At 40.7% G+C, this 14,180-nt stretch overlaps 1 protein-coding gene across 5 annotated transcripts in view; it reads right to left on the bottom strand.

Moving 5' to 3' along the window:
- Positions 1-14,180, bottom strand: part of Rasgrf2 (Ras protein specific guanine nucleotide releasing factor 2) — a 214,846-nt gene that overhangs the window by 98,941 nt on the left and 101,725 nt on the right. For 4 of the 5 annotated variants that reach the window (XM_038323695.1, XM_038323697.1, XM_038323700.1 and 1 more), the window contains 2 exons: positions 4,411-4,493; positions 58-306 (listed from right to left, as the gene is read on the bottom strand). In XM_038323695.1, coding sequence (XP_038179623.1) covers positions 58-306; positions 4,411-4,493 — 332 coding nt within the window. The remainder of the gene's footprint in view (positions 1-57; positions 307-4,410; positions 4,494-14,180) is intronic. The other variant, XM_038323698.1, reaches the window with a different exon arrangement.

The following is a 14,180-nucleotide window of genomic DNA, read 5'->3' as shown; positions in this document are numbered from 1 at the left end:
ACGCAATAAGGTCAAAGGTGAGCCCACAGCTTAGGGGCATTGGCAATGCTGCAGTACCTGACCGGGATGGAGGTGAAAGGCCTCTTGTAGATGTCGGAGAGCTTCGCCAGCACCACAGCGGCCGTGGTGAAAATGCGGTAGGTGTGTAGAAAGGTGTTGAGGAAGTCAATGCTCAGAAACCGCAAGTCCGTCAACCGCTCCAAGAGGCGCTCCACGCTCGCGTAGCGGATCTGCGGCACTTTGCAGGAATTGAGTGTTTTACTGAAACAGATGTCAGTGTCGTCTTTATGAAGACGGGCATCAGACCTACATGCAAACCAGGAACGGGTGAGCAAAGCTGCTGGACCTTCTGCCTCAGCCACTGAGTGCTGCAGCGCCTGAAAACGCACACTCGTGTGAGGCTTCCAGAGTTTTCCACAGACGACAGAGCGATGTGCAGGTGGTATGACATGCCACAGATGTGTCTGGGAACATTATGTGCTACCATGACATTCTACTTGAGAACGAATTATGGAGGTTGCAATGACATGTGATTTTACTGTGTGAATTCCTTCTTGCTCTAATTCAACATGCTTTATTAGAAAGAAGATACTAAGTCTCTTTTAGTAGAAAGAGAAAACATTTCTCATGTCTTGGAGCAGGTCAGAAGTATGCTTAAAACAGAGTGGTGACAAGCCCCAGTGCACGGCCCTGTGCTGTGTAAGATATTATGATATGTTGTGTTATAAATATGTAGTTCCTGAACACAAGATATAATTTACTATTTTACCTTTTAGAACCAGCTCTTTATCAGTTATATTACTTTCATATTAACTTATGCCCTTCCAGAGTTTTCCTACATTTAATTTCTCATCCTTTCTCTTTAACATTTTTTTCCTTCTGTTTTACTTTCTTTTTATTTGTCCTTTTATTTATTAAATTTACCTGAGGAGATGCCTGCGGAGGTCAGAGGATAGCTGTAGGAATGGGTTCTCTCCTTCCGCCGTGTGGGTCCCAGGGGTCAAACTTGGGCCATCGGGCTGCAGATGCCCTTACCTGCTCTACCATCTTGCTTGGGCCTTCTCTTCCTTTTTCCTAACTTCTCAAATTGAAAGTCTAATAGATTTATTTTATTCTTTCTGACTTATACATAGGCTTAAACTTTCAACACAATTTAACTCACAAATTGGTATGCTTAATTATATTCTGTTTTCAATATTCTGCAGTCTAGGAAATGGATTTTTTTAAGTGTTAATGGACTGTGTGTAGTACTGACTTCCTTTCTATAGAGCCTTCTTCCATCTGCTGCCCCTGACTCAGCAGGGGGCACTCACTGGCAGCCTCTCTAGGAGGCCACTGGATCCCGCTTTCTCTTTGCTTCCTTACCAGCTCTCTTGTGCCTCTTCAGGACAGCATCAGAATGGACAACTGAGAGTCCTGGCTTTCACTGTTCTGGTAAAGGTCATGTGCGGGGCCTGTGAGTCTTTGAGAGCCAACTTTTTGCTAAAGAACCAGCTGGTTTTGCTAGGAGAGTTCCTTTAGGCCTTTTAAAGCTTTGAAGAATTTTAAATTATCTATTTATTTTCTTTGGTATAAGCAAGAAGCAATAGCTGTCTTATAGCTTGCTCTAGCACACAGTCTGCATAGTGCAGGTGAAAGCACTCTGTCTGCAGCGTTTACGAGCATTTTAAATGGCTAGCCTGCCTCTGCAGAGGGCCTGGCCAGCCGTAGCCTGTTGGGTCTTTGAAGGTTTGCTTTTAAGAACCAGCCCTGCTCTTTCATTCATTTACTGCATGATCCTAAGGCAGCAGTAGTTTTAGGGATCTTGAGTTCTCATTTGTCAAAAGTCCTGGGTGACTTTTATGAAATAACCATGTCTTGAAGTGGTTGAATAAAATAGTCATTATTTTCTCTTATTTTTTCCCATCAAAATCTCCATCTTCAAAGAAAGTCAAAGCCAAATATTATTTTAAAAAAGCTAAGTCTCTGCACCATTTAGAGGAAAATTCCATGTACTAGCTGTCACTGTTTTGCATTCTAACTAGTTTTGAGCTTTGCATCTTTTTCACTATAATTAGTTTGTTCAAAACACTAGGAGGGAAAAATGTGTTGCAGCCAGCATGAGACTAAGTTAAACTAATTACACCACTGTCCTTCAAATTTGTGATTATATTTTCATTTTAAGAAAAGAAATTAAATATTATGAAATTACTTAATTTTCTTTTATTACACTGACTAGGCTCTTCCATGATTTCCTGAGGGACTCTCAAGAAAGCCACAGTGTGTTACTTAAGCCTCCAATGGCAATAGCAGCTCCTTTTTGGTAAACACATAAAAAGCAATCTTGAGAGATCAAAGCCAAATCGCCCATTATAATCGATGAGTTTTAAAAGGAAGTGAGCACTTATGAAATGACGTCATGTCAGTAACAAGATGTGGCTATGTTAGGATGTTTTCCCTTTTAACTTTGAAAAATGCTGATTTCCCCCTGCCTCTCCAGTGGCATGTAGCCATGGAGACAGACGCACAGGGAAGCAGAATACAGCCTTAGGGTATGTTTTCCTCTGGTTTAAGAGAACCAGTGAGACTGGGCAATAAGAGAAGGAATAAATAAAGGTGTGCCCCTTCTCTTTGCCTTAGGAATATAGCCAGTGTGGTGCAGAAGCCCTGGCAGGTCAGGTCCTTCTCCCTTCTCCTTCACTTCTGTGAAGTCTAAGTCAGAAGGTTTGGTCTGTATGAAAGCGGTCATGCTAATGAGAATGGACAGGGTCACTGTCATGGTAGGAGACAGTAAATGCATGCATCACCAGCCATGAGGGTCAGACACACAAGTGAGGTTCCCATTAATTTTGGAAGTCAACACGATGTGTGCAGCGTAGATATGCAGTTGCCTTGGGTTCCATGGGCTTTGAACTTACCTACAATGTCTGACTTACCATTGTGACTCTAAAGCACCATGGACTTTCAAATATATATTATTTGTGAAATCAGAGTCCTATCATAAAATTAATAAGAAAATTCTATTCAAAAAAAATAAAACATAGTTTAAACCTGGCTTAGTCTATACTTGTTCTGAATATTCAGATATTTTAATTAATTCAAAAAGAAATTTCTAAGTCAAAATAAACCTAAGAAATTCAATGCAGACAGAATCTATGCCATAGCATTTAAACACAGCCCTCCCCAAAACATTTTTAAATTGACTAAAATTCATGATAATATTTGCAAATTTTGTTTTATTTAATGTTTTTTATAGTGTTGCGTTCTCTGCCTTCATGTGATGTAATAATAAGTTCTACAACTGTCCTTGCATACTAGGGCCATGCTATCACGTCTCTGCAGCGCAAGATCATCCTTCTATAGGGACACTGTCATTTGTCTCAGCAAGACAGCTCAGACCTGAAAACATCCATATAGGAAAGCATGAGAGAATAATAAATAATGTTCTTATTTCCAATAACTTAAAAATATATAAACAAGTTGTTTTAAAAAAAAACATTTTACTTTTAAAATGTGGACTGCAAGGGACTGGAGAGATGGTTCAGTGGTTAAGAGCACTGACCTGGGGTCAATTTCCAACATCCACATAGTGACTCAGAAGCATCTGTAACTCCAGTCCCAGGGGAGCTGACCTCTCTCTGGCCTCCAAGCACACTACATGCTCATGGTGCACAGACATACATGCAGAGAAACACCCATTCACATACAGTTAAAACATGAAAACAATATGGAACACAAATAACCAAAAATAAAATGAGAACAAAAGCAATTTCTTCCCTAGTTTCTGAATTTCAAAATGTCATAGTACACAGACCATTGATATAGAGAGTTCTAGCATGCATAGCTGGGAGCCATTGATAGAGCTCCCCATTCTAAACTACGGCCTCCTAGTGGTCCACTTAAGCTACAGTTGCTTTGTTGAAATATAGACAAGATAGCAGCCCAAGCCAATGACCGCTGAGCAAAGCCAGGCACATGCAGTGAGCAGATAGTGCTACATTCATGCCAGCTGATGCCCATTGGGTGTGTTCAATGCCTAACCCTGGCTCTACAGCCAGATATGAGGGAGAGGATTCATACTCACTGGTATGATGCCAAATAAGCCAGACACACCTTCATCCACCCCCTGACCTTGAGCAGTTTTAAATACTGAACTTGAGCATCTTGACAGGATTTTTGTCCTGGGTAAGGGTATATGTTAATTGTATGAAAACAAATCTCAGTGCTATCTGCCAGTAGGCTGTGAATCTGAAAAAGCATTTTCATATCAGTTATTGTTAGTTATGATTTAACAGGAATTACTCCATGACTGACAAGGTGGACCCTCTCCAGAAGAGGCAGAATTTTACTGACAGTACTCTCTTCACAGTTTCTCCTTCTCTACCCATCTGATCCTGATTCAGACAGAAGGAAGAGGGCTGCTGAACTTACTTAATCATATGTGGCACAGTGACTTTGGAATTCTCTTCGAAGACTATAGTCATTAAACCATTACATCGTATGTTGTCCACACACTGAAAAGAAAAAGGCAATTAAAACCCACATGGAAACTCAAGCAGGTCATAGATAATTACCCATGCTTTTCACACACACACACACACACACAGAGAGAGAGAGAGAGAGAGAGAGAAAGAGAGAGACAGACAGACAGACAGACAGACAGACAGACAGACAGACAGAGATGATGATGTGGGAGGTGATGTTTGCTGTGAATATGTTTTATTACCATTAGTTAATGAAGAAGCTGTTTTGGGCCTATAGCAGGGCATAATATAGCCAGGTGGGAAGTCTGATATAGAGAGAGAGTAGGTGGAGTCAGGGAGATGCCATGTAGCCATGTGCTGGTACCAGTAAACCACGAGCCTCGTGGTAAAATATAAAATAATAGAAATGGGTCAGTTTAAGACATGAGAGCTAGCTAGAAACATACTTAAGCTATTGGTCAAACAGTATTGCATTTAATATAGTTTCTATGTGATTATTTCAGGTCTGAGAAGCCAAGAATGAACAAGCAGCCTCCAACTACAAATTGGCACCAACATGGGCAACTACATCCATATAAAAACTGAGAGACCTTGGGAAGAAATTCTAAGACACAGAAAAAAAACAGAGTTTAGTGCTGCATCTTGGTAGCCACATTTTTTCCCAGATGGGCTGTTTGCTGGCAGTGAGCAGGAGCACCATGGCTCCTTTGAGAGAGCTCTTCCTGATTCATCTTTAGCAGCAAAAAAACAAAGCCACATGGATTCTTTAAGAAATGGTGGCCTTCTGGCTCTTTCAGGAGACTTAGCTTTAGAAGGGGTTTGTGAGCAGAGTGCTACAACTTGCTTAATGGCAACAGAGACCTGCTGTGTGCCTGGGAATGGGGCTGTAAGCATGGCTCACAGAGCTGGCACTAAACAGACCTCTCCCATGTTGGACTGGGCAGAGCCAAAAGGAAAAAGCAGCCTTAGTCCTAGCCATGCCACTTAGCACTTTAAAAAGCACTCCTGGTCAGAAAAGGATTACAGATACACAAAGGACAGATTCAGAAATAAAAGACCTCTAAATGAGACACAGTGTGTTTTTTTAAAAAATGTACATAGGCTTGGGAGAGAGAAGAAAAAGAGTATAGAGAGTTACAAGAAGAAGTAAAGTCTTTAAAGAGACAGCAAAGTAATATAAAATAGTACAGTCATAGATTAAAGGTGTAAAGAAAAATAAGTCATGTAAAGATGAAAAATACACAGAGAGTCTGATTATATATATTATTGTTTTTCTTTGAATTTTCATTTTTTTTACTGTGAATGAGCTCAGTAGAGAGAGACACTATGTATGGGCTGCTAAGCTAAACCCCTTGACTTCAAAATTTGGGACTAAGGATATGTTGCTTTGGAAAAGAGCTTCTGCTTTTGTTTCCACAGAGGAAGAGAACCTGTGGATTCCTTCTAGGCTAATGTGGTTTGATGGACCAAGAGCCCCTGAAAAGTCTCCATGAACCACAAAATTACTTCGCTAACAAAAAGGAGGAAGCAGTTTGGAAAGAACTACACCCAAATTTACAAATATTGTTTATAAATGTTTGTTTACATTTAAAGGGCGATATGCAATAGAGATGAATACTTTGCTTTGGTATGGATCTTGGTCTATCGATACAAATTTAAGGTCAATTTTGTTATATGTATTTTTGCTCTTGTTTAAGGTATTAGGTTTGTGTAGCTCATTTAAAAATGGAATATAGTTAAGAAATACAGACCAATAGATAGTCATTTATAATAGTCAAACTTGTAGTCATGTTAGTTAGGTTTTCTAGATGTACAAAGATATATTTCAGATGGATAGTTATTCTTCAAACCTTTAAAAACTAACAGAATATGGAATTTAAAATGTTTTAAGAACTTGACTTTTCAAGATAATGAGACTCATCTGCTACTTGCAGCACCAGTCTACTTCAAGGGGAAGATGGATATTGAAGAGGCTCCTTATAGAGTTTGTTAGTCATTTGGGCAAGAAGCTGCTCTTGCCTGTACTGCTTGATGGTATGCTGTATGAACTGGACGTGCAGAACCCACAGAAAAATGACTGCTGAACTTGCCTAAAGGAGGTGAGACAATCCTTCAGGGTTCTGCTTCATGAGAGAACTGCCAGACATTTTCCAGGGCACAGAAGAAAGCAACTAATAAACTTTGCCAGTACAAGGCATAAGAGATCTTCAAAGTTCCCGCTTCATGGAAAAGTCTGCCAGATACAATGGGCCTATAGGCTGAAGATGGATAGTCCAATGATACAGAAGAACTTTGGGTAACTGTCCAGGCAGTGAGATGTCTCTGGCAATTCTAGAGTTTTGAGGTTGCTTACAATGCATTTCCTGTTTATTTAGGAATTATATACTTCTGGGGTCTTTGATGGAGTTGAAGAATAGATAGTAGTAATTATAGTTTTCCTTAGTTATACTAAAAGATTATATATATATATATATATATATAATAACTGTAATTCTTGCTCGATACCTTTTTGTTATATGTAATTTTACTATGTTAAAGTTAAAACCTTCTTTTTATTTAGATAGAAAAGGGGAGGTGATGTATGCTGTGAATATGTTTTATTACCATTGGTTAATAAAGAATCTGCTTTAGGCCTATAGCAGGGCACAGTATAGCCACGTGGGAAATCTGATATATAGAGAGAGTAGGCAAAGTCAGGGAGACACCATGAAGCTGCCAAAGGAGACTGACACCTGCACATTGGTACTGGCAAATTACAAGTCTAGTGGTAAAATAAAAACTAAGAGGAATTGGTTAATTTAAGATGTAAGAGCTAGCTTGAAATACACTTAAGCTATTGGGCAAACAATATCACAATTAATATAGTTTCTGTATGATTATTTCAAGTCTGGGTGACCAGGAAGGAATAAGCAGCCTCTGACTACAGAGAAAGAGAGAGAAAGAGAGAGAGAGAAAGAGAGAGGATAGATGTTACACATTGATAAAATCAACTCATACGATGAATTGTTAATTCAGATGAATTAGTTAATGAAATGATTAATTCAATACTATGCTTATAATCAAATTGTATCAGCCAAATGCATGACAAAATTCTGGCAGATAGATATAAGTGCTATATTTTCCCAGAGTGCATTTCTTATTATTTTTATAGAACTGGGGAATCAAGCATGGGAATTTGCACATACTAGGAAAATACTCCTCCTCCTGCTCCTCAGTACCCATTTCTTAGAATTCTTACCACAATGTCACTATGTCACAATTATGTGTCAATCAAAACACTAATCAGGCTCCAGCTATGTTCACTTTCTGCCACCAAGGGCAATATGCAGTAGTCAGATTGTGAATGGCATTTGGATGGAAACGATCTCACTAGCAAGCTCTGTGCCCACATCTCAGGTGTCTTTTTGCCAATAAATCCCCACATTTTACTAGTTTGTCTAGTAGTTTCTGTTGGCACCATATGGGGTTGGTGAGGGGGCAGAGCGTACCTTGTTGTGTTTCTGGCACACTTAACTCTCTATAACAACTTCTTCTGTTTTTTAAGAGAACTCAGAAATTTTGGTTGATTCCCCCATTGTATGTGTGTGTATGCCTCACTGATTTAAAATCTTCTGAAATTCTGAAATCACGTTGGGTTAAAAACGAATTCATCTGAATTATAAATATTCCCTTTGGATAAAATAAGTAAAAAATAAGTGCACAATTATTTAAATAAAAGCTTGCTTCTGGTCACAATGGTCCCACACAGAGCTTGTGGCTGTAATTAGCAGCAGAGACCTGACCCCTGCTGACCTGATCCCCAGTGCCAAATGAAAACGACACTGTGTATGAGAGATTAGATCACTGATTGTTTGGTCACCTTAGTCTATAAGCCATTTTCATATTTGTTTTTCTCTCAAAAGTTGTTTCCCCCCAAGTCTTATGCCATTATTTAAGCTACCAGGAAGAAAGGCTCAAACCTAGAAAAATGAAGTTTCCCTTTACGCATTTCCTTAAACTATGGCACTGGGAAATAACTTTGAGTTAGATTTCTTCACACAAATACTTAGTTTCTTAGCTATCAATTTACTTATATGCACTTAAAGGTGAATTTAGGGTCCACCTAACTCCTCAAGATTGATGCTAAAAAATCAGGACACAAGTAAAGACAGGCCAGATCAGAGTAGATTTGGATAAAAGCAGAAAACAGTGAGCTAACGCCCAGAAAGCACCCTCCTCCCCCCACACTGTATGTCTATACATTTGTTATAAGTAATCCTCAAAAAACATGTATCTTATCAGACCACCATGACTTAAAGTTAGAATTCAACAGCAACACTAATTCCAGAAAGTCCCCAACATGTGGAAATTAAACAATGCTCACTTGAATCATAAATGGGTCAAGGAAGAAATAAAGGAAGAAATTAAAGATGACCTTACTATAAGATAATTTAAAAAATTTTGATGCCAATAGTGATGATGATGATGATGATGATGATGATGATGATGTATAGCCAGTGTCCTTTGGTTAAAACAGTGCTTAACCCAAACAAGTCTCCTTTTTGAATTGTCAAGAAGTTACATCCAGTATAAATCCTGGGGTCTTTCCAAAATGGGTACTTCACAATTGCACATATTAAATATTCATTATGAGGTAGATACTGAGATAAACGTTAAATACTCTGATGAAAGCAACTCTCTAGAGAAGCAGGTACTCTGGCTCACAGTTCAGGGTACAGTCCGTGATGGGTGGGAAGTCAAGACTGCACGAGCTTGCAGCAGTTGGTCCTGCTGCACCCGCAGTCAAGGGGCAGACAGAGGGTGAAGCTGAGCCAGGGTTCACTTCCTTCCTCCTTTGCACACAGTCCAGGATCCTCTGCCCAGGGAGCTGTACTGCTTGTGAGTAAGATGAGCCTTCCTTCATCACGTAATCAAGATGTCCCCACAAGCATGAGCAGAGGCCCGTTACCCAGGTGATTCTAACGTCTGTCAAAGTGGAGCACCATCACAGCTCTCTGTTTCGATTATCAAGCTGTGGATTGGGGCACAGGGTAATCACCAAAGGGTTTTACAGAAAGAGACTGCAAATAGGGAGAGAAAGGAGGGATCACTCCCTCCCAAGATGCTCCCAGTTAATCTTGCAGCTTCCCTCCTCTCCCAGTGTCCCTGACATACAATGAGGATGCGGCTTGTGTCGTCAACACAGGAAGTGGGAGAGTGGAGAGATGGTGTTGGTGACCTGTGTGACATTGAGCTATGTTCCTATATTTTCTTTTTATTAAATGAATTCTAAGCAAATGGCATAACTGTGTAGACAACAACCTTCATGGTGATTGTACAAGACTGTACAAGCCAGAACAGAGCTGGGACCACAACCTATTGACATCACACACATCCAGCCCCACAGAGGCAAACATCCTGCTTAAGTGAAACCCAGTCCAAAAGGAGCAGGAAAAAGAGGTGGCTGAACTCATACACGTTACAAAGAAACAACGACACCTTTTCCTAGCTAGGATTGACAAGCATATTTAACTGGTTTCTTAGGGATTTATAGGCCCATTCCCTACAGAACACAGGAACTAGGGAGTCCTCAGCCTGGACACCAATATACGCTTGGAGAAGAGCTCAGAGGGCATGTTGCATGTCGAGGACCAAGTCATAGAATATGAGAGGGGTAGAGCATTTCTGCACCCCATGGAGACTATAAGAGAAGTCAGGGCATCTTAGGATCCTACAGGCTGACTCTGCTCCCTCTTTTCCTGGAGACCAGAAGAACTTTTCCTTTCTATTCTTAAAATAAGAGACCAATAAGAAAGGGGTCTTCAGACCAGTCCTCTCAGTTCCCTTGCCTAGGAAACACGTTTCTATAGAAACCAAGGCAGCTGTGATGTGTGGTCACCATGGCAAAAGTAGAGGATGAGGCCACTTTAAGGAGCCAACATAGAGTTCTTTTCCATCCTCAGCATAAGGAACAGGCACTGCCCCCGTCCCACCTTCATCTACTGAATCACTGGTCCAGGAACAGGCAGCTAGTTGGGACCTGGGAAGGCTTTTCAGACTGAAGCAGAAGAGGCACAAAGAAAGACTCTTAACCAAACCCATCACCACCCAGAATGATCTAAAAATCTGTGGAACTAGCTGGGCAGTGGTGGTGAACACCTTTAATCCCAGCACTTGGGAGGCAGAGGCAAGCAGATCTCTGTGAGTTCAAGGCCAGCCTGGTCTATAAAGCGAGTTCCAGGACAGCCAGGGTTGTTACACAGAGAAACCCTGTTTCGGAAATACACACACACACACACACACACACACACACACACACACAAACACACAAAACAACTGTGGTACAGGAAGCACTTCTTTCTTTTTCACCTCTGATGAAGTGGGATACTTTTTTGACTGAAATAAACTGAATTTCTAAAGAAACTTGCAATTCTATAAAAGAGATTAAATGGAAACATAATGTCCAAAAACTACTACAAGAAGATGTAAGAGTTTTTAACTATTTAGTTAAATTACTATTCATTCTAGAAATAGAACTCAAGGCTCTTCCTTCTTTTCTCAACTCTCTCTTTGCAAAAATAGGAATTCATACTTTTGAAATTAAGAGATGGAAGAAAAAAGAGAATATAGATCTTTGCCATCTCAGTGTTTCTATCTTTATTTAATCTTTTGAAGATTGATTTATATTTAATTTGTGCATGAGTGTTTTGTGTGCATGTTTTGTGTAAGTGCCCCCCAATGCCTGCCTGCTGTCTGCAGAGGTTGGAAGAGGGCACTGGATACCCTAGAACTGGAGTTATCAAGTTATTAGCAACTCTTTTGAGTGATGGGAATCAAATCCTGGTCCTCTGCAAGAACAACAGGTGCTCTGAACTTCTGAGCCATCTCTCCAGCCCTTATAATATATTTCAACTATTCAGAAAAGACTAAGACATTCATATGCCAGCCACCCAAACACAACTGCTACCATCACACTCATGTATTTGTATAGGCTATTCTTTTTCTCTTAAGGACATTTAACACCATTAACACAGAAAAATCCCCTTCTTCATTTTTTTCCAGGCTTCTCCCACTCAGAAGGAAGCCCTGTGCTGAGCTAATGGTACCTTTCCTGTCTTAGTCAGGGCTTCCACCGCTGCAGTCAAACAACATGACCAAAAGCAACTTGGGGAGGAAAGGGTTTATTTTGATTACACTTCCATGTCACATTCTGTCATCAAAGGAGGTCAGGACAGGAACTCAAGGCAGGAGCTGATGCAGAGTCCATGGAAGAACACTACTTACCTGGCTTTCACCTCATGATTTGCTCCGCATTCTCGCCTACAAAACTCAGAACCACCTGCCCAGGGGGTTCATCACCCTGCCCACGTCGGCCTTTAATCAATAAAATGCCATAGAGACTTGCCTTCAGGCAATCTTCATTTGAGGTTCCTCTAGCATATGTCAAGTTGACCAAAAGAGCCTAGCAGGACAGTCACTTTTCCTCATCTCCCTTTGTGTCGTATTAGCTACACTGGATTGTATTTGTACACTGCGATACCTATTATTTCTAGTTTTAAAATTCACACAGATGTTTGCATTTTAATACAGCATTGCTTTCAGGTTTATTTCAGTTTACCTGTATTGTACATGGGATCATTTTTACAGCTATGTTTCCTGTTGTCTAAACAGACATATTTATATATTTAAGAGGTTTCATTTTCTGCTATAATAAAAAAAATACAATGACTAAACTTACATATTTCTTCCTGTTAAAGTTTTCCTATCATTCTATCTTCTAGTTATCCAAAGTAATTTTAAGATATTTCTTTTTGTGTTTGTTTTCCTTCAGTTCTGCTCGTTGTTAGATGGGATTCTGAGTATAAGAAACTTGAAATTCAGTTTATTTCTTTAATCTGATGACTCGTATCTTTCATTTTTTTATAATAATCCCTACTCGTGTTCACTTTGGTGATTGCATCTCCCCCATTCTCTTGTCCCTCTAGGCCTCTCCAAAACTTCCCAATGCAGTTCTCTGTTGCTGAGTCTCCTTCCGCGGAGGAAGTTTGGCGGCTGTGCGTTCACCACACAAACAAGGCATGCACACGGTGGCGGTCGCGCGAGGCCTGCGCCCGGGTCCCTCGGGTCCCTCGGGGCGACCCGCACCACAGACCTCTCTAACTCACCTGCCGCTGCTCACCCACACGCAGGCGCCTCCCGCCCCCGACCCCCGCGCGCCGCTGCCACTCAGATAACTTTCTCATAAATGTGGGACCAGCGCTTATCTTCTCAGCAGCTGTGATCAATCCACTGTCTTTAATGATTTCCAGACGTGTGACTTTGAGATATATAGTTTCCACTTAAGAGGATCAATTTGGTAGGGAGCAGGGAGGTAGAGACATAGCCCAATGGTTGTGAGTACTTTCATGGGACCCAGGTTCAAATCCAAGTACCCACATGGCAGCTTGTAACTGTCTGTAACTCTAGTTTCAGGGGCTCCAACACCCTCACACAGACACACATGCAGGCCAATTACCAATGCACATAAAATCTAAATAAACAGATCATTGAAAAGATTGTCTGTTTGGTTCCTTGACAATTCAGTTGTCATTTTGACAATGTTGAATTCCTTCCTCTTGTGCCCTTCCTTCCTGGTTCCTTTCTTTCATCATTTTATTGTGTTTTAATGATTTTTAGTTTACAGTCCTGATGGTCACACTAGTATGTGAAGTCCATTAAAAGCATACCTTTGTCTGCGTCCCTTTGGTTTATATATTTTTTTAAAATTTAACCCATGTCATAAACCAAGTGTGGCTGAGAGGATAGAGACCTGGATTTGCTTCCAGAACCCTCTGGGGACTTCAGCAATCAATAATAGTAATAATTTCTCAGCTTGGGGTGTTTTTGCCATTAACTTCTAATTCCATAAGCCAGAGATACCTCCATCAGTACCCTGTTAGAAGAACAAGTGCCTTCTATCTTTCTGTACCAAAGAGTGAAATTTTTAAGCTCTTGTTCCACAGAAGGGATAGCTTCCAATGTCCAGGCTTTGACTCAGGATTTCTGATTATTTTCACAGGCCTCAGAGTTTGTCTCACAACCTAATTGTGTTAATTCTCCGGAGGACAGGGGCCAACTTCCATCTACAGCCATTCCCCAGACTCTTTTCAGATCTGTTGTTTCTTGTGATTAGAGATTTCTCTTCCTACCTGTACATGTCACCTATGTGTTACTGAATCCATGTAGCAAATGTTTCTGTCCCACAGCTAGTCCTAAATCTGTCCAGTTCTCCCCATTGCCAGGGCTGTGTTGCGGAATATTTGTGTACGCTGTAAAGATATGTCTCTCCTAACGTGCCTTCTGATGGGCTTAATAAAGAGCTGAATGACCACTAAGTAGGGCGGAGAGATAGGCAGGATTTCTGGGGAGAGAAAGAAAGAGGAGGAGGAATCTAGGCATGCAGATAATGCCAACAAGACCCCAGGGGACAAGGAGAGGAAATAGGAGGGGCAAGTTGGGAGGGAGGTAATGCCATGTGATAGAACATAGATTAATATAAATGGGTTAATTTAAGTTATAAGAGCTAGGTGAGACAAGCCTAAGCTAAAGGCCAAGCTTTTTTAATTAATAATAAGACTGTGTCATTATTTGTGGGCTGGCGGTCCTGACGCGAAACGCCTACTACAGGGCTGCAACTTGAGCTAAGTGCTTATATCCAAAAGGAGACATTTGTGTGACAATTTTTAGACATCTCATCCA

Source organism: Arvicola amphibius, chromosome 3 (genome assembly GCF_903992535.2).
Source record: "Arvicola amphibius chromosome 3, mArvAmp1.2, whole genome shotgun sequence".
In the NCBI taxonomy this organism is placed as follows: Eukaryota; Metazoa; Chordata; class Mammalia; order Rodentia; family Cricetidae; genus Arvicola; species Arvicola amphibius.
Note: the sequence above shows the minus strand (reverse complement) of the source record. Positions and strands in the feature narration are given on the sequence as shown.